Source organism: Tachyglossus aculeatus, chromosome X1 (genome assembly GCF_015852505.1).
Source record: "Tachyglossus aculeatus isolate mTacAcu1 chromosome X1, mTacAcu1.pri, whole genome shotgun sequence".
Lineage (NCBI taxonomy): Eukaryota > Metazoa > Chordata > Mammalia > Monotremata > Tachyglossidae > Tachyglossus > Tachyglossus aculeatus.
Window position 1 is genome coordinate 117,115,184 of NC_052101.1, and position 19,701 is coordinate 117,134,884.

At 56.2% G+C, this 19,701-nt stretch overlaps 2 protein-coding genes across 3 annotated transcripts; one reads left to right on the top strand and one right to left on the bottom strand.

The window, feature by feature from the left end:
- Window positions 1-204: 204 nt before the first annotated feature.
- LOC119919798 (protein PET100 homolog, mitochondrial) lies at window positions 205-6,918 on the bottom strand. 2 transcript variants are annotated; one of them, XM_038740499.1, is made up of 5 exons: window positions 6,823-6,869; window positions 3,496-3,712; window positions 3,128-3,214; window positions 1,874-1,906; window positions 205-708 (listed from the first exon to the last, which is right to left on the bottom strand). In XM_038740499.1, the coding sequence occupies exons 2-5, from the start codon at window positions 3,571-3,573 to the stop codon at window positions 631-633; spliced, it is 276 nt and encodes a 91-aa protein (XP_038596427.1). In that variant the 5' UTR covers window positions 3,574-3,712; window positions 6,823-6,869; the 3' UTR covers window positions 205-630. The 2 variants fall into 2 exon arrangements, with proteins under 2 accessions (XP_038596427.1, XP_038596428.1); XM_038740500.1 differs by lacking the exon at window positions 3,496-3,712 and having other exon boundaries at window positions 6,823-6,918.
- Window positions 6,919-7,010: 92 nt separating this feature from the next.
- Window positions 7,011-19,694, top strand: XAB2 (XPA binding protein 2). Its single transcript, XM_038740457.1, has 19 exons — window positions 7,011-7,201; window positions 12,004-12,152; window positions 12,607-12,730; window positions 12,887-13,084; window positions 13,356-13,490; window positions 15,607-15,771; window positions 15,893-16,037; window positions 16,140-16,291; window positions 16,424-16,543; window positions 16,628-16,759; window positions 16,846-16,977; window positions 17,245-17,358; window positions 17,689-17,851; window positions 17,934-18,124; window positions 18,325-18,447; window positions 18,543-18,714; window positions 18,864-18,993; window positions 19,364-19,479; window positions 19,579-19,694. Exons 1-19 carry the CDS (start codon window positions 7,106-7,108, stop codon window positions 19,638-19,640), a joined length of 2,619 nt encoding a protein of 872 aa, XP_038596385.1. The 5' UTR covers window positions 7,011-7,105; the 3' UTR covers window positions 19,641-19,694.
- The last annotated feature ends 7 nt before the right edge of the window (window positions 19,695-19,701 follow it).

Here is a 19,701-nt window from a genome sequence, read left to right on the forward strand (position 1 = left end):
GCCCTCCCCACAGCTGATGCTCCCACTCTGTCCCTGCAGGACAGTGGGGCCCCCAACAGACCACAGGGACCCTTCTACCTGCGCCTCCAAGAGGAACAGCAACTCCGGCCCCCAAGCCCCTGGGCCCTGAAGTCCAGAGGCCTCTGGCCCCCGGCCCCTCCCTCCCCCTCTGCCGAGGCGCCAATAAATTACTTTTACACCAGCTCGGGAGGTTCTGCACATTGTTATGAGGGGGTGGGGTGAAGGGGGCGTCTGGGAATAACCGGAGAACTCCCTCCAGTTTTGCCAAGGCCAGTACAGGTCCTCTCACTGGCAAGCTCAGCTCAGCCCCCGGGAGGGCTCTGGCCCCAGACAGGGGGGCCCCTCCCGAGGCCAATGAGAGCAAAGATCTCCAATCACTTTTAGCCCGTGGAGCTGGGAAGCCAGGCCCTGCCCTACCTACAGTGACGGGGGAGAGGGTGCCATGGGCCTGGAAGCAGAGCTTCACGAGAGAGCTGAGACTGGAACCCAGGAGTTCTACTTCCTGGCTCTCTTTGGGAGAGGCTTGGCCTGCCCACCTTTAACATCAGAGGCCGGGGACCCTCTCTGGAGTCTTCAGGAGGCCGTTCCCCAACTCCGCCCAGTCGGGGGTCAATGCTGAATGGCTTGCAACCGTTTCTCCTCTCGCTGCTTCCGCATCCGCTCCTTGAAATCTTCCAGCTCTTTGCGCTGAGGAAGAGGAGTCAGGCGTGAGGGGGTAGGGACCTCGCAGGAGGGAGAGGCTGAGAGTAGCCACCTCCCCCAGCTTAATTACCCCCACCCCCCACAACCAGCCCTGGAGCCCAAACCCACACTTTGGGGACAGGGATCTGAGGTGGGGGGGGGGTGGGGGGAATTGGACTTCTTATTCTTCAAACAGCCTCAGAGACCGAGAGAGACCTTGACCCAGAGTAGGACTTCCTGTCAGGCCCTCCTGGGGCTTCCCAGGTTGGGGCAGGCCAGGGGTCAGAGGGCCACCTGGGAATTTGCAGAATGCCTGTGGGACAGGGCCATCTATTCTCGGGCATTTTTCGCATTCAAATTAAAATTCCAATCCCTGAAGGTTATTTCCTAGCTTTTCCCTCCCTAACTGCTCACGCTCACCCCGCCTCGCGGTGACCTAGATCCATCCCAGCTCTAGAAATGAGTACTCGATTGACCGGGGGGGGGGGGGGGGGGGGGGCAAGGAAAGGCAGGGAGGGGGACAGGCCCCACCAGTCCTTCTGTGGAAGAAGAATGCGAGCCCGTTGTTGGGTAGGGACCGTCTCTACATGTTGCCGATTTGTACTTTCCAAGCACTTACTACAGTGCTCTGTACACAGTACGCGCTCAATAAATACGACTGAATGAATGACGCGGTTACTATATGCCATGCACTGTCCTAAGCACTGGGAAAGATACAAGATCATCAGGTCCCTATCTCTGTCCCACGTGAGGCTCACAATCTAAGTAGGAGGGAGAACAGGTATCAAATCCCCATTCTATTTGATGAGGAAACTTGGGACCAGAGAAGTGAAGTGACTTCCCCAAGGTCACAGCAGACAAGGGGAAGAGCTGGGACTAGAACCCAACCTGCTCTGGCCCCAGGAACCCCTCCTCGATGGGGAACAGTTCCCCTCCTGAGGCAAAAGACTCAAACTGAAAGGGCCTCGGGATGGGGCCCAGGACCTCTCTGGGTTTGGTCTAAGGTCTGTGGCCCCCACGACTCAATTGTCTTCTCCCAGGAGCTTAGTACAGTGCTCTGCCCACAGTAAGTGCTCAATAAATACCATTGATTGATTGACATCACCTGACACCACCACCGCGCCCCCCCCCCCCACCCCCACCCCACCACCACCGGGGTCCTGGGACTCACCTGGTCCTCCCGCTCAGGGGGGTAAATCTCCCTCTGTGGAGGAGAGAGAAAGAAACCATCAATCAGGAAGGTCAGAGAAATGGACAGACCCCACCATTCCCCACCTGACGGAGTGTGGCCTGGATGGAGAAGCAGGGAGGGGGAAGGCCAGTGTTTTGGTGGAACACAGCCCCTGTGGCCAATCTCACCTGGAGAGCCTGTGGGCCCGCAGGGACGGGGCGACCGTCAGCCCCGTGAGATTGGCGCCGAGGGGGCAAAGCCAATGGCGTTTTGGCCAGGGCAGACAGCGGTAGGTAACCCTCCCTGCCCCGCTGAGCCAGAGGACCGGAGGGAGAGCCGGGATTTTGGCTCCACTCCCGTGCCTGGCTGGCCAACTGTCAGCCTCCACCACCTTCTCCTTTGTCCTCTCGCGGCTCTGTGGCTGGCACGAGGGATTCCTCCTGCCCTTGGCCTCAGAACCCCATGAGAGACATCGGTCTGCATGCCTCAGTCCTGCCGGTTGGCCCAGGCATCCCGAAACTGGTAGGGAGACCAGCCCGTCCCACGGGGTGCCCGCCACCCACCCCTCAGCCCCGGGCGGCTCGGGCTGAACCCTTGGTCTCACAGGGCTTGAAAAGCACTGGAGGAAGAAGATGGAGAGCAAACAGCTCGGCGGGAAGGGTGAGTGCTGTTACTGGTCTCTCCTCTCTTCTTTTCCTTTCCCCTCTCATCGCCTCTCGGGCCCCCGAAGTCCCACGCTCCGATGCCAAGCCCCGAGTTAACCCATAAGCTCCAAATGCCAAGTGGGCACTCCTACACTGCAGCGTGGCTCAGTGGAAAGAGCCCGGGCTTTGGAGTCAGAGGTCGTGGGTTCAAATCCCCACTCCGCCAATTGTCAGCTGTGTGACTTTGGGCAAGTCACTTCACTTCTCTGTGCTTCAGTTACCTCATCTGTAAAATGGGGATTAAGACTGTGAGCCCCGCGTGGGACAACCTGATCACCCTGTAACCTCCCCAGCGCTTAGAACAGTGCTTTGCACATAGTAAGCGCTTAATAAATGCCATTATTATTATTATTACACTGATCCGACCAGCTGCTGACTAGCTGGGCCTGAATAAGTCAGAGTCCCAAAAATGAGGAGAGCCTTAACCCCTGAAACCACTGAAGCCAGTGAAGTCAGCCTCAGCTCTAACCCTTGTTCCCCTCCCAGCAGCTGGCCGGGACTGACGAACTGGAGTGGGACCCAGGTGCTCTGCTCCCCCGGCAGCCCACACCTTGCGCTTGATAACATATTCCTCAAAGTAGTCGGCCTGGTTGGAGATCCAGAACATGGCAACAGGGAAGGACAAGTATAACACCATCTAGGGGAAAAGGAGAAACGGGCAGGTTACAGGGAGAAGTGCTTGGGGGTTTGGGGACGGGGACTGTGACCTGCTTGGGAGCAGGAAACGTGTCTATCAACTCTATTGTACCGCAGTCTCTCAAGAACTAAGTACAATGCTCTGCACGGTAACGGCTCAATAAATACCATTGATTGAGGCTCTGGACATTGCCATTCCTTTCCTCTCCCTTGCCTTCCTTTTATCTCATCACTATTAGCCAGTTTGGATATCATTACGGGCATAAAGAGCAAGTGTTTTACCTTGTAAGCCATCACATCCCAAAGGACTGAGCGTGTGCGAAGAAAAAAAAGGCTACGAGGGCACAGAACTGAGCACATGTAAAAAGCCAACAGCCACCTTCATGTGCTCACTTTCTGATGTCTCCTTCCTCTCTGCCTTCAAACGTGCCCACGTCTCCCCATCCTAAAAAGTCCTTCTCCAGATCCCACGGCATCATCCAGTTATCGCCCCAGCTCCCTAGTAGCAGTAGTGACAGAAAATGTATTATTATTATTATCACATCTCCTCCATTGAGCCTTCCCTAACGAAGCCCTCATTTCCCATATCCATCTTTCTCTCAGTCGACTATGCACTTGATACTCAGTCCAGCCCCACAAAACTAATAATAATAAATAATAATGATGGTATTTGTTAACCGCTTACTATGCGCCAAGCACTGTTCTAAGCGCTGGGTAGATACAAAGTAAACAGGTTGTCCCACGTGGGGCTCACAGTCTTAATCCCCATTTTACAGATGAGGTAACTGAGGCACAGAGAAGGTAAGTGACCTGCCTGAAGTCACCCAGCTGAGAAGTGGCAGAGCCGGGATTAGAACTCCCGACCTCTGACTCCCGACCCTGTGCTCTTTCCACTAAGCCACGCTGCTTCTCTTCTTCTGTGCTTCTACTTATGTCCATCTCCTATTTCTAATTTATTTTAATGTCCGTCTCCCCCTGTAGACTGTAAGCTCCTTATGGGCAGGGATCGCGTCTTCCAACTCTATTAGATTGTACTTTCCCAAGTTCTTAGTACCGTGCTCTGCATACAGTAAGTGTTCAATGGGTATCACTGACTGAGCACCCACTGGGTGCAACGCATTGTACAAAGCACTCCCTTCTCCCACTCCTGTCCAAACTCTTCAAACTCCACGACCACCCCATCCTCTCTTCCAACTCAACTGGTCAATCAATGGTATTTATTGAGCGCTTATGTGCAGAACACTATACTAAACACTTGGGAGGGTACAGTACATGTTCCCTGCCCATAAAAGGCTTACAGTCTAAAGGGGAACTCCTTTCTTGACCCTCTACAATCCAGTTTTCCCCCTCTTTGCTCTTTTGCAATGACTTTCTCCAGTTACTAATAACCTCCTTTTTGCCAGATCTAACAGACTCTACCCCAATCCTTCTCAACTGCTTAGCTACCTTTGGCAATGTGGACCAGCCCCTTCTCCAGGTTTTTCTGACACCATCCTCTTTTGGTTCCCTTCCAACCTCTCTGGCTGATCCCCCTCTGTTTCCTCTGCTGCCTTTCACTCCCTAGCTGCAGGTATCCCTCAAGGCTCAGTTCTGGATCTCCTTCTCTTCTCTACCCGCACTGTCACCCTTGGGGAGCTCGGGTCCTCCCGTGGCTTTAACTACCGCCTCGATACTATAATTATGCGACTCCCAAGTTTATGTCACTAGCCTGGATCTCTCTCTGCAAATTCACATCTCCTCCTGGCACTTGGCAAGTGTTTCACAGTTAAATATCGTAATGGCCATCCTGGTGCTCTCTTCACTTTCTAATCCCCCTCTGTGCCTGTCACCTAAGCTCTTAACACCAACCCACTACGTCCATCTCCTTATACTCCACTACTTCTGCAGTGTCTGTCTCCCTGGCTAGATTCTAGAGTCCTTGAGGGCGGGGATCTAATCGCATTAGTAGTATCTTGCACATAGTAAACACTTAACAAATACCATAATTATTATTATTCGTGCTACTTAAAACTGTGAGCCCCATGTGGGGCAGGGTCCGCGGCCGACCTGATTAGTCACTATCCACCCCCAGCACTTAGAACAGTGCTCTCCCCACTCCCCCTCGTCCCCCTCTCCATCCCCACTGTCTTACCTCCTTCCCTTCCCCACAGCAGCTGTATATATGTATATATGTTTGTACATATTTATTACTCTATTTATTTATTTATTTTACGTGTACATATCTATTCTATTTATTTTATTTTGTTAATGTGTTTGGTTTTGTTCTCTGTCTCCCCCTTCTAGACTGTGAGCCCACTGTTGGGTAGGGACTGTCTCTACATGTTGCCAACTTGTACTTCCCAAGGGCTTAGTACAATGCTCTGCACACAGTAAGCGCTCAATACGATTGACTGACCCCACAATAAAGTGCTTCATAAATGCCATAATTATTATTAGTCGTACTAATGCTACGGTACTCTCCCACATGCCTAGCACAGTGCTCTGCACACAGTAGGTGCTCAAGAAATACGACTGCCTCACAAGATTGGCCTCTTGCTCAAAGACGGCGTGGCTTAGTGGAGAGAGTAAGGGCTTGGGAGCCAGAAGACACGGGTTCTAATCTGGCCTCTGCCATTTGCCTGCTGTGTGACCTTGGGCAAGCCACTTCTCTGTGCCTCAGTTCCCTCAACTGTCAAATGGGGATGAAGACCGTGAGCCCCCACGTGGGACAACCCGTTTACCTTGTATCTACCCCAGCACTTGGAACACCACTTGGCATTAAGAGAAGCAGCGTGGCTCAGTGGAAAAAGCACGGGCTTTGGAGCCAGAGGTCATGGGTTCAAATCCCGCCTCCGCCACATTCAGTCGTATTTATTGAGTGCTTACTGTGTGCAGAGCACTGTACTAAACGCTTGGTAATCAATCGTATCTATTGAGCATTTACTGTGTGCAGAGCACTGTACTAAGCGCTTGGGAAGTACAAGTTGGCAACATTTGGAGACGGTCCCTACCCAACAGTGGGCTTACAGTCTAGAAGGGGGAGACAGACAACAAAACATATTAACAAAATAAAATAGAATATGTACAAATAAAATAGAGTAATAAATACGTACAAACATACATGCATATACACAGGTGCTGTGGGGAAGGGAAGGAGAGGTTGTGAAGAGTTATGTCTGCTGTGGGACCTTGGGCAAGTCACTTAACATTCTAGCCTGTGAGCCCGCTGTTGGGTAGGGACTGTCTCTACGTGTTGCCAGCTTGTACCTCCCAAGCGCTTAGTACAGTGCTCTGCACACCGTAAGCGCTCACTAAATACGATTGATTGATTGATTAACTTCTCGGAGCCTCAGTTCCCTCATCTGGAAAATGGGGATGATGCCTGTGAGCCCCACGCGGGACAACCTGGTCACCTTGTACCCCCTCAGCGCTTAGAACAGTGCTTGGCACAGAGTAGGCGCTTAACAAACGCCATCATTATTCTTGTTATTGCATCCCACACCTGGCCCCTCTCCCGGGGGAAACCAGCTCCCCTCTCCCCGCCCCCGACGAACTGGATCCCAACGGGCAAGTGTTTAGTCAAGGCACCGCAGGGATTTGGGCGGTTAAGGCGCAAGTTCTCCCACTGACCCGAAACACTTCCAGCTTCACCCCCATCTTGGGCCGTCGGTCGAGGGAGGGGGAGCCCTTCGCCTCAGCGAGCCTTCCCGCCACCTCGCAATAACCCGGCTTCCCATTGGTGGGCCTCCGTCCGGAGCCTGGATTTCATTGGCTGCCTCGAGCACTTCCGGTCTCCCTCCTCAGGCCGGGCCCGCCCAAGATGGCGGCCGAGCGGTGACGTCCCGTGGGCCCGGCCTCCTCAGCCGGGGCGAGGGCGCGTGACGGGATCACCGACGGACTGAACGAGGCGAACATGCCGGAGATCCCGGCCTCCGAGCCGGAAGGCGGAGTCAAAGCCAGGGTCAAGGTCGGAGCTGCCCCTCGCCCCGAGCGGACCGACATCTTCTTCGTGAGTCCGGGCGGGTGGGCGGCACATGCTCGGCGTCGTCGGTGCCATGTGGGGAGATTGATTGATTGAGCGCTTACTGTGTGCTAAGCGCTTGGGAAGTCCCAAGTTGGCAACATCTAGAGACGGTCCCCACCCAACAGTGGGCTCACAGTCTAAAAGGGGGGAGACAGGGAACAAAACATATTAACAAAATAATAAAATAAACAAGAATATGTAGAAGTAAAATAAGTAAATAAATAGAGTAATAACTACGTAAAAATATGTATACGTATATACAGGTGCTGTGGGGAAGGGAAGGAGGTAAGGCGAGGGGGAGAAGGGGGAGACAGACAACAGAACAAAAGTGTGACTTTGGGCAAGCCACTTCACTTCTCTGGGCCTCAGTGACCTCATCCGTAAAATGGGGATGAAGACTGAGCCCCGCGTGAGGCAACCCGATTACCTCGTATCAATCCCAGCGCTTAGAACAGTGTTTCATTCATTCCGTCGTATTTATTGAGCGCTTACTGTGCGCAGAGCACCGTACTAAGCGCTTGGGAAGTCCAATTCGGCAACAGAGCCTACCCCATCCCTCCCCAACAACGGGCTCATTCAACAGTGCTCAGCGCTTAGTAAGCGCTTAACAAATGCCATCATTATTATTGTTACTATTCATTCAATCGTGTGAGCCCACTGTTGCGTAGGGACCCTCTCTAGATGTTGCCAAATTGTACTTCCCAAGCGCTTAGTACAGTGCCCTGAACACAGTAAGTGCTCAATAAATACGATTTGATTGAGCGCTTACTGTGTGCAGAGCACTGTGCTAAGCGCTTGGGAAGTGCAAGCTGGCAACATATAGAGACGGTCCCTACCCAACAGTGGGCTCACAGTCAAGAAGGGGGAGACAGGGAACAAAACAAAACATATTAACAAAATAAAGTAAAGAAGATGTACAAGTAAAATAAGTAAACAGAGTAATAACTATGTAAAAATATACATATATACAGGTGCTGTGGGGAAGGGAAGGAGGTAAGGCGAGGGGGAGAAGGGGGAGACAGACAACAAAACAAAACAAGTGGACAGGCATCAATAGCATCAAATAGATGAATAGAATTATAGACACGTGCACATCATTAATAAAGTAAATAGAGTAATAAGTATGTACAAAAATACACAAGTGCTGCGGGGCGGGGAAGGGGATAGAGCAGAGGGAGGGAGTAGGGGCGATGGGGAGGGGAGGAGAAGCAGAGGAAAAGGGGGACCCAGTCTGGAAAGGCCTCCTGGAGTAGGTGAGCTCCCAGTAGGGCTTTGAAGGGGGGAAGAGAGCTAGTTTGGCGGATTTGAGGAGGGAGGACATTCCGGGCCAGAGGTGGGACGTGGGACAGGAGAGACGAGGCCCAGTGAGGAGGTTAGCGGCAGAGGAGCGGAGGGTGCCGGCCAGGGTGGAGGAGAGAAGGGACGTGGGGTACGAGGGGGCAAGGTGATGGAGAGCTTTGAAGCCAATAGTGAGGAGATTTTGTTTCCTGCGAAGGTTGATAGGTAACCACTGGAGATTTTTGAGGAGGGAGGGTGACATACCCAGAGTGTTTCTGTAGAAAGATAATCCGGGCAGCAGAGTGAAGTATAGACTGAAGTGGGGAGGGGTGGGAGGATGCTTGGCACATAATAAGCGCTTAACAAATACCATCATTATTATTATTATTATTATTGTTACTAAATACTTGGGAGGGTCCCGTAAAGTTAGTGAACATCCCTGCCCCCGAGGATCTTTCAATCTAGCGACGCATCACGAGAGAGATTTAAATTACAGATTGGAGGCGGGGAATAACAGTATATGAGATACATGCGTAAGTGCCCCCGGGGGTTGTGGTAGTTTAAGTGCCCGGGTTATTAAGAGGCTAAAGTGATAGTTGGAGAGATGAGATTAATCAGGGAAAGCTTCCCGGAGGAGATGTGATGGTGGTAGTAGTAGGGTTTTGAAGATCAGTGGCATTTATTAAGTGCTTGTGTGAAGAGCACTGTATTAGACATTAGGCCAGAGTTTGGTAGACACGTTCCCTGTCCATAAGGAACTTAGAGTCTAGAAGGGGAGACAGACATTAAAGTAAACTGCCAATAGGGGAAGGGGCAGAGTGTAAAGTATGGACTTAAATGCTGTCAGGGTGGGATGAGTTTCAAGTCCTTAAAGGGTACAGATCCAAATGTATGGGCAACGTAGAAGGAAGGGCGAATAGGAGAAATGAGGACTTAGGTAAGACCTCTTGGAGGAGATGCGATTTTAATAAGGCTTTGAAGGTGGGGAGAGTAATGGTCTGTTGGATGGGGGCGGAGGGGGGGAGACTTCCAGGCCAGAAGCGGGGTGTGGGTAAGAGGGCAGCAGCAAGACAGAAAAGATGGAAGTTCAGGGAGTAGGTTGGTGTCACAGAGGTGGATGGGCAGCCGTTGAAGGTTTTCGAAGAGTGGGGAGATGTGGACCCAGTGATTTTTTAGGAAAATGAACTGGGCAGCAGAGCAAAGTAAGGACTGGAAAGGGGAGAGACAGGAGGCAGGGGAGGTCAATGAGGAGGTTGATGATAGGAGTTTTGGATTCTCATGATAGCCGTTTGGATGAAGAAGAGGTAGGTTCTAGAGGTGTTGTGAAGGTAGAATGGACAGGATTTGGCGACACACTGAATATGAAATAATAATCATGGTGTCTAAGAGCTTACTATGTGCCAGGCATTGTTCTAAGCACTAGTCGAATGAGAGCGATAAAGTCGAGAGTAACGTACAGGCATGTGAGATGGGGTGGGTCATGGTGTTGTCAACAGTGACGGGAGCAAAGTGTGCAGGCTGGGTTATAGTGGGAGAAGCCCCTGCTCTCTCTCCCTCCCTTCAGGCTCGCGTCTCCTTCTGCCTTCAAGACATCTCCATCTGGATGTCTGCCCGCCATCTAAAACTCAATATGTCCAAGACTAAACTCCTTATCTTCCCTCCCAAACCCTGCGCTCTCCCTGACTTTCCCACCACTGTTGACGGCACTACCATCCTTCCCGTCTCACAAGCCCGCAACCTTGGTGTCATCCTCGACTTTGCTCTCTCGTTCACCCCTCACATCCAGTCCGTCACCAAAACCTGCCGATCTCACCTCCGCAACATCACCAAGATCCGCCCTTTCCTCTCCATCCACACAGCTACCCTTCTCATTCAAGCTCTCATCCTATCCCGACTGGATTACTGTGTCAGCCTTCTCTCTGATCTCCCATCCTCCTGTCTCGCCCCACTTCAATCTATACTTCACGCTGTTGCCCGGATCGTCTTTGTGCAGAAACGCTCTGGGCGTGTTACTCCCCTCCTCAAAAATCTCCAGTGGCTACCAATCAACCTACACATCAGGCAAAAACTCCTCACTCGGCTTCAAGGCTCTCCATCACCTTGCCCCCTCCTACCTCACCTCCCTTCTCTCCTTCTACAGCCCAGCCCGCACCCTCCACTCCTCTGCTGCTAGTCTCCTCACCTTGCCTCATTCTCGCCTGTCCCGCTGTCGACCCCCGGCCCACGTCATCCCCCTGGCCTGGAACGCCCTTCCTCTGCCCATCCGCCAAGCTAGCTCTCTTCCTCCCTTCAAAGCCCTACTGAGAGCTCATCTCCTCCAAGAGGCCTTCCCAGACTGAGCCCCCTCCTTCCTCTCCCCATCCCCCCCCACCTTACCTCCTTCCCCTCCCCACAGCACCTGTATATATGTTTGTACATATTTATTACTCTATTTTACTTGTACATATTTACTATTCTATTTATTTTATTTTGTTAATATGTTTTGTTTTGTTGTCTGTCTCCCCCTTCTAGACTGTGAGCCCACCGTTGGGTAGGGACCGTCTCTATATGTTGCCAACTTGTACTTCCCAAGCGCTTAGTACAGTGCTCTGCACACAGTAAGCGCTCAATAAATACGATTGAATGAATGAATGAACAAGGCTAGGTAGGAGGAAGAGAGATGATTGCCTTACAGCCTACGGTCAGGAGTTTTTGTGTGATGCAGAGTGGGGAGATGGGTGCAGAACAGTTTTTTAGAAAAAATGACCAGGCAGCAGAGTGAAGTACTGACTGGCGAGGGGAGGGGCCGGATCCACTAGTGGAGATGGGAAATGGCAAATGGCTGGACCAGCATAGTTTGGATGGAGAAGAAGGGACGGATGACGTCTCCCGGAGATATCATGGAGGAAGAATTGCCAGGATCCGGTGACAGACTGGATGGGGGGTGTCGAAATAAAAAAGAGGAGGGAGTCGCGGATAACGCCAGAGTTACGGGCTTGAGAGAGATGGGGAGGATGGTGGTGTTTTCGACAGTGGTGGGAAAGTGAGGTGGAGGAGGGGTGTTGGGAGGGAAGATGAGGAGTTCCATTTTTGACCGTTGAGCCTGGGGCTCCAGCGGGACATCCGCAGAGAGATGGCCTGGGGGCAGAAGTCCTTTCCGTTACAAGAAGAGAGGTCAGGGCTGGGAAGGTTGATTTGGGAGTTATCCTCAGCTACTTAAGCCCCGCTGAGGGCAGGTACGTGCAGGTGCTTAGTAAAAGATCTCACCCTCAACAAATCCCGTTGATTGGTAGATTTCATCCGGAGATGGGCGGCCCTCCGATGAGAGCCCTCCCCCGGCGACTGATCTCAAATACTATCCCCCAGACCTGGCCCTGGAACAACTGTGAAGGGAGCAGCAACACCCCCTTCCTCCACTGGCCCCTACATGGTTTGGGGTCAGGGGGAAGGGGACGATGATGGCGATGACCCTGCCTGGGCCCTTCCCGGCTCCGGCCCGTGACCCCTGGGGTTTCCCGCCCTCTCCCCAGGAAGAAGAGGATCTGCAGTATGAGGAGGAGATCCTGCGGAACCCCTTTTCCGTCAAGTGCTGGTTCCGCTACATCGAGTTTAAGCAGAGTGCCCCCCGCCACGTGCTGAACCTGCTGTACGAGCGGGCCCTCAAGGAGCTGCCGGGCAGGTGAGCGTCCCCACCCAGCCTGCCTTTTCCTCTCTCTGTCTCGGGCCCGAGGCCCTCTCCCCTGTCCCTTCTGGGTCAGGAGGGGACCCCAAGGGGAGCCAAGGTCCCCCCGGGTCTGACTGGGGAAACTGATGGCAGAGGCCCACCTCCAGGCCTGGTATGTGTGGCATAGTGGCCACAGCCCGGGCCCGGGAGTCAGAAGGTCATGGGTTCTAATCCCAGCTCTGCCACCTGCCTACTGTGTGGCCTTGGGCAAGTCACTTCACTTCCCTGAGCCCCCGTTACCTCATCTGTAAAATGGGGATTAAGACTGTGAGCCCCGTGCGGGACAGGGACCGCGCCCAACCCGATCCGCTGGTATGCGCCCCAACACTCAGTACGGTGCCTGGCCCGTAGTGAGTGCTTACCAAATACAGCTGTTACCGTTGTTGTGACTGTCTCTGTTCTGGCACAGTTACAAGCTGTGGTATCACTACCTGAAGGCCCGGCGAGGCCAGGTGAAGTCCCGCTGTGTGACCGACCCAGCCTATGAAGACGTCAACAACTGTCACGAGCGAGCACTGGTGTTTATGCACAAGGTCGGGAGGTGGGGAACCGGGACGGGCGGGTTGTGCCGGGCTTGGGCCGGGGGAGACCCGGACGGGGGACCAAGGCGGAAGGGAGCCCCGGGGTCTCACCTCCAGCTGGCTCCGAGCTGGGGTCGAGCTCCCTCCCCCCTCGTGCCTTCCCGCCAGATGCCACGCCTGTGGCTGGATTACTGCCAGTTCCTGATGGAGCAGGGCCTCATCACCCGGACCCGCCGCACCTTCGACCGGGCTCTGCGGGCCCTGCCCATCACCCAGCACCCACGCATCTGGCCCCTCTACTTGCGCTTCGTGCGCCTGCACCCGCTGCCGGAAACGGCCGTGCGAGTGTACCGCCGCTTCCTCAAGGTGAGCCCGCGGGTCAGCCCGATCCCCCTCCCCTGCTTCCAGCCCAGAGGCTCCATCCCTTGCCCGTTCCCCAACGGGGACCACCCCGAGCCCTGCTCATCGACCCGACCCTGCCTTTAAATTCACGCCCCCTCCATCCTCCGCTTCCCCTGGCATTCTTTTTTCTCGCCATCCTCCCTCTCTGTCTGACCAACCTGGGCCTAGTGAGGGAGAGGGATCGGCGGGCGGGGCGGGGGGCTTGAGGCTGATGGATGGTTGGTGGGGTCCTCAGCTGAGCCCCGAAAGCGCAGAGGAATACATCGAGTACCTACGCTCCATCGACCGGCTGGACGAGGCTGCTCAGCGCCTGGCAACCGTCGTCAATGATGAGCGCTTCATCTCAAAGGAGGGCAAATCCAACTACCAGGTGAGGTTCCACCTGATGGTGAATAAGAACTGTAGCATTTGTTAAGCGCTTACTCCCCGCCAAGCCCCGTGCTCGGCACTGGGGTAGGTGCAAGGTGATCGGGGTGGAAGAACAGGCATTGAATCCCCATTTTGCTAATGGGGAAACTGAGACCCAGAGAAGTTCTGTGACTTGCCCAAGGTCATCCAGAAGCCAAGGGGAGGAGCTGGGCTGAGAACCCGGGTCCTCTGGCTCCCAGGTGGGGGTTCTTTTCACTAGGCTGTGCCGCTTCCCCAAACTCTTACCCTCAGGAGCACGGGAGGAGACAGGGAAGCCAGTGAGTTGGGGAAAGAGCAGGACAGGAGTCGGGCTAGGTCCTGGGTGGAGAGTTGGTTGGCCAGCCCCTTTGCAGAATCGGGCGCTTTCAGGTCTGGGAGTTGTATGGGGTTTTTTTCCTATTTGGTGGTGGGGCTCGGGTGGGGCCCCAGGCTTCACGTGGGCTGGGGAGGTCGTGGCGGGCGGGGTCAGAGGTCCTCCTGGAGAAGTGGTCTGCACTCATGCAAAATCAGCACAAAATTCATTCAATCGTATTTCTTGAGCGCTTACTGTGTGCAGAGCACTGTATCATCATCATCATCATCAATCATATTTATTGAGCGCTTACTGTGTGCAGAGCACTGTACTAAGCGCTTGGGAAGTACAAGTTGGCAACATATAGAGACAGTCCCTACCCAACAGTGGGCTCACAGTCTAAAAGGGGGAGACAGAGAACAAAACCAAACATACTAACAAAATAAAATAGAATAGATATGTACAAGTAAAATAAATAAATAGAGTAACAAATATGTACAAACATATATACAGGTGCTGTGGGGAAGGGAAGGAGGTAAGATGGGGGGGGATGGAGAGGGGGACGAGGGGGAGAGGAAGGAAGGGGCTCAGTCTGGGAAGGCCTCCTGGAGGAGGTGAGCTCTCAGTAGGGCCTTGAAGGGAGGAAGAGAGCTAGCTTGGCAGATGGGCAGAGGGAGGGCATTCCAGGCCCGGGGGGTGACGTGGGCCGGGGGTCGATGGCGGGACAGGCGAGAACGAGGTACGGTGAGGAGATTAGCGGCAGAGGAGCAGAGGGTGCGGGCTGGGCTGTAGAAGGAGAGAAGGGAGGTGAGGTAGGAGGGGGCGAGGGGATGGACAGCCTTGAAGCCCAGGGTGAGGAGTTTCTGCCTGATGCGCAGATTGATTGGTAGCCACTGGAGATTTTTGAGGAGGGGAGTAACATGCTCAGAGCGTTTCTGGACAAAGACAATCTGGGCTGCAGCATGAAGTATGGATTGAAGTGGGGAGAGACAGGAGGATGGGAGATCAGAGAGAAGGCTGATGCAGTAGTCCAGACGGGATAGGATGAGAGCTTGAACGAGCAGGGTAGTGGTGTGGATGGAGAGGAAAGGGCGGATCTTGGCAATGTTGCGGAGCTGAGACCGGCAGGTTTTGGTGACGGCTTGGATGTGAGGGGTGAACGAGAGAGCGGAGTCGAGGATGACACCAAGGTTGCGGGCTTGTGAGACGGGAAGGATGGTAGTGCCGTCAACAGAGATGGGAAAGTCAGGGAGAGGGCAAGGTTTGGGAGGGAAGACAAGGAGTTCAGTCTTGGACATGTTGAGTTTGAGGTGGTGGGCAGACATCCAGATGGAGATGTACTAAGTAAGCGCTTGGGAAGTATATGTTGCCAATTTGTACTTCCCAAGCACTTAGTACAGTGCTCTGCACATAGTAAGCGCTCAATAAATACGATTGATGATGATGATGATGAAGTACAAGTTGGCAACCTATAGAGACGGTCCCTACCCAACAGCGGGCTCATGGTCTAGAAGAGGGAGACAGACAACAAAACATATTAACAAAATAAGATAAATAGAATAAATGTGTACAAGTAAAATAGAGTAATAAATACGTACAAACATATATACATATATACAGGTGCTATGGGGAGGGGAAGGAGGTAAGGCCGGGGGGGGGGGGGGGATGGGGAGCGGGAGAGGCAGGAGGGGGCTCAGCTCAAAATGGCACCCAGGACCTCAACAGATTCCCAGCGGGACGGCCCGAGAGGCCTGGACTCTGCTGACCTTTTTCCCTGGCCCCGCAGCTGTGGCACGAGTTGTGTGACCTGATCTCCCAGAACCCAGACAAGGTCCAGTCCCTGAATGTCGGTGCCATCATCCGCGGGGGTCTCACTCGCTTCACCGACCAACTGGGCAAGCTGTGGTGCTCGCTGGCCGACTACTACATCCGCAGCGGCCACTTCGAGAAGGTGCCGCGCGGCCGCTGGCGGGGGAAGGGGCGGTGGCGAAGCCACGCACACGCACATGCTCCCACACGGTGGAGGGGAGCGGGCGGGGCCCATTCCCAACGTGCCAATGACTGGTTTCCAGGCCCGGGACGTGTACGAAGAGGCGATCCAGACGGTGGTGACCGTGCGGGACTTCACCCAGGTGTTCGACAGCTACGCCCAGTTTGAGGAGAGCATGATCGCCGCCAAGATGGAGACCACCTCCGAGCTGGGGCGGGAGGAAGAGGGTGAGACCAGGGGCCAGGGGCGGGTGTCTCCGCGAAGGCCGGGGTTGGGGGGGTTTCCAAGTCGTCGCCCCGCTTCACCCTCCCCCCTCTGCCGGCCCTCAGACGACGTGGACCTGGAGCTGCGGCTGGCCCGGTTTGAGCAGCTCATCGGCCGGCGGCCCCTGCTGCTCAATAGTGTCCTGCTGCGCCAGAACCCGCACCACGTGCACGAGTGGCACAAACGCGTCAAGCTGCACGAGGGTCAGCCCCGAGAGGTGAGCGGGCACCCCCCAAATTCCCTCCCACAGCCGGAGCCCCAACCTCTTCCCCAGCCGTCGGCCTCACCCCCCCCGAGTCCGGTCTTTTCCTCTCTGTCATTCCCCGCGTCGCCTCACCTCTCTTTCCAGATCATCAACACCTACACCGAGGCCGTGCAGACGGTGGATCCCTTCAAGGCCACGGGCAAACCCCACACGCTGTGGGTGGCCTTTGCCAAGTTCTACGAGGACAACGGGCAGCTGGAGGATGTGAGGCCTGGGGCGGGAACCTGGGGCTGGGGGCCAGGGGGCCGGAGGCGAAGGAGCCGAGCACCGCCCCCCGTTCCCCTCCAGGCCCGCACCATCCTGGAGAAGGCCACCAAGGTGAACTTCAAGCAGGTGGATGAGCTGGCCAGCGTGTGGTGTGAGTGTGGGGAGATGGAGCTGAGGCACGAGAACTACGACCAGGCCCTGCGGCTGTTGCGGGTGAGGCCCCGTCGGGGGCGGGCAGGCGGGCGAGCGGGTGTGGCAGTGAGGGGCGGGCAGTCAGGGCGCCTTTGGTCCCCCCGCAGAAAGCGACGGCCCTGCCCTCACGCCGAGCCGAGTACTTTGACAGCTCGGAGCCCGTGCAGAACCGTGTCTACAAGTCTCTGAAGGTGTGGTCTATGCTGGCCGACCTGGAGGAGAGCCTGGGCACCTTCCAGGTGAGGCGCTCCCACCTCCAGCCCGCTGCTGCCGGGGGCCGCTCCTCCCTCCGCCTCTCCAGGACCGCCTAGGCTCCTGAATCAGCCACAAGCTGCCCCGGCGGGGACCCCCCCACCCCTTCCCCCGTCATTGAGCGCCCAGCACCGGCTGCTCCTCAGACCTGCCTCACCCCCCACCTCCCACGACCCTCTCGGAGGTTCCCCGGCCTCCCTCCTCTGTAACCGCCTGCCTCCTCGCCTCCCCTGGCTCACCCTGACCCCACCCAGTCCACCAAGGCTGTGTACGACCGCATCCTGGACCTGCGCATCGCCACGCCCCAGATCGTCATCAACTATGCCATGTTCCTGGAGGAGCACAGCTACTTCGAGGAGAGCTTCAAGGTCAGGGGCCCCGGGGCTCAAGGGAGCATGGCCCAGGCACTTGAGTCCCTACCCCCTAAGGGCGTTGATTCTCACCCCAGCCCCAAGGCACTTTAGTCCACCTCCTTATGTTCTGCAGCTTCCCCTAGATGCGATTTCTTTTAACGTCTGTCTCCCCAACTAGACCATGAGGCCCCTCAAGGGGAAGGGTCTACCAGTGGGGCCCCCCTCCGCGGTACTCAGTCCAGGGCTCCGCACTCAGCTAGCGCTCAGTACCGCGCGTCGACGGACGGAGGGCGGCAAGCGGGTCCGGGCCGGGTCCTGAGTGTCCACCGTGCGTCCCCGCCCTAGGCCTACGAGCGCGGCATCTCGCTGTTCAAGTGGCCCAACGTGTCGGACATCTGGAGCACGTACCTGACCAAGTTCATCGCCCGCTACGGGGGCCGCAAGCTGGAGCGGGCGCGGGACCTGTTTGAGCAGGCGCTGGACGGCTGCCCTCCCAAATACGCCAAGAGTGAGGGCCAGGGCGGGGGGCGGGGGGGAAGGGGAGGGCCGGGGTTCCCCTCAGGGCAGCACTGACCCGCCCTCTCCCCCAGCCCTGTACCTGCTGTATGCACGGCTGGAGGAGGAGTGGGGCCTGGCCCGGCACGCCATGGCCGTGTACGAGCGGGCCACCCGGGCCGTGGAGCCCGGCGAGCAGCACGACATGTTCAACATCTACATCAAGCGGGCGGCCGAGATCTACGGCGTGACCTATACCCGCAGCATCTACCAGAAAGCCATTGAGGTGGGGGGCCTGGATTCGGGGTGGGAGGTGGAGGGGGGATGGGAGAAGTCAGCTTCGAGCTGCCACTTCCCCCCCACCGCCCCCTGATCCTTTCGGGAGCCAGTGGAGTTGAGAGTGGGTGGGGGTTGTTGGTATCTGCTCCCGGGACGGGCTGGGCGGGCCGACTGGCACCCATGGCCCTGCCCCTCTCCCCGCCTCAGGTGCTCTCAGACGAGCACGCCCGAGAGATGTGCCTCCGCTTCGCCGACATGGAGTGCAAACTGGGAGAGATCGACCGAGCCCGCGCCATCTACAGCTACTGTTCCCAGATCTGCGACCCCCGTGTGGGTGCCTGGGGGGGCGGTGGGGGCGCGGTAGCGGGGGGGAGGGGGCCGGAGGGGGAAGGCCCACTGGCTCGCTCTCCCCTCCCCGCCTCCAGACGACAGGGGCGTTCTGGCAGACGTGGAAGGACTTTGAGATCCGGCACGGGAACGAAGACACGATCCGGGAGATGCTGCGGATCCGCCGCAGCGTCCAGGCCACGTACAACACCCAAGTCAACTTCATGGCCTCCCAGATGCTCAAGGTTTACAGCAACGCCACGGGCACCGGTGAGAGCCCGCCTACTCGCGCCCCCCACCCCCCGGCTTGCCGACGAGGGGCCGGGCCCATAGCCACCAATGGTGGTGATGAGGAGTGGGCTGGGGGTGGCTGGGAGCAAATGGCAGGTCCCCCCTCACCTTCCTCTTTGCTCGCCCAGTGTCTGACCTGGCCCCGGGTCAGAGCGGACTAGACGACATGAAGCTGCTGGAGCAGAGGGCCGAGCAGCTAGCAGCCGAGGCTGAGCGGGACCGAGCCCCCAGGACCCAGGGCAAGATCCTCTTTGTCAGGTGAGCAGCCGGGCCCCTCACCCCCACCCCACCGGGCCCTTGGAAGGGAGAGTTAGGTTGGGGCGTTGCTACCGTTTCTCTGGGTGCGGGCGTGTCTCTGGGGAAGCAGCTTGGCCTAGGAGATAGAGCACAGGCCCGAGCAGCAGAAGGACCTGGCTTCGAATGGCCGCTCCACCGCTTGCCCGGTGGGTGACCTTAGGCAAGTCACTTCACTTCCTCATCTGTAAAATGGGGATTGAGACTGAGCGCCCCAGGTGGGACAGGGACCGTGTCCAAGCCGACTTACTTGTATCCACCCTCGCGCTTAGTACGGCCCCTGGCACACGGTAAGCGCTTAACCGATACCACAATTATCATCATCACGGGCTAGGAGTGACGCCTCCCGCCACGAGCTGGCCGAGCTGGCCCAGCAAGCCAACCCTGAGGAGATTCAACTAGGGGAGGAGGAGGATGAGGAGGAGGAAGGAGAAGAGCTGCAGCCCAATGGTGAGTAAAGGAGCCCAACGTAACGGGGGCGGGGGGGTCCGAGGTAGCGCGGACGGGCTGGCGGCACAGGCCTCCGACTCCTGTCTTCCCTTCTCACAGAGGTGCAGCTCGAGCAACAGAGCATCCCGGCCGCCGTCTTTGGGGGGCTCAAGGAAGACTGAGCCGCCCTCACCCCCCACCCCCCCCCTTGCTAATAAAATGAGTTTGTAATTCTGCCTCCTC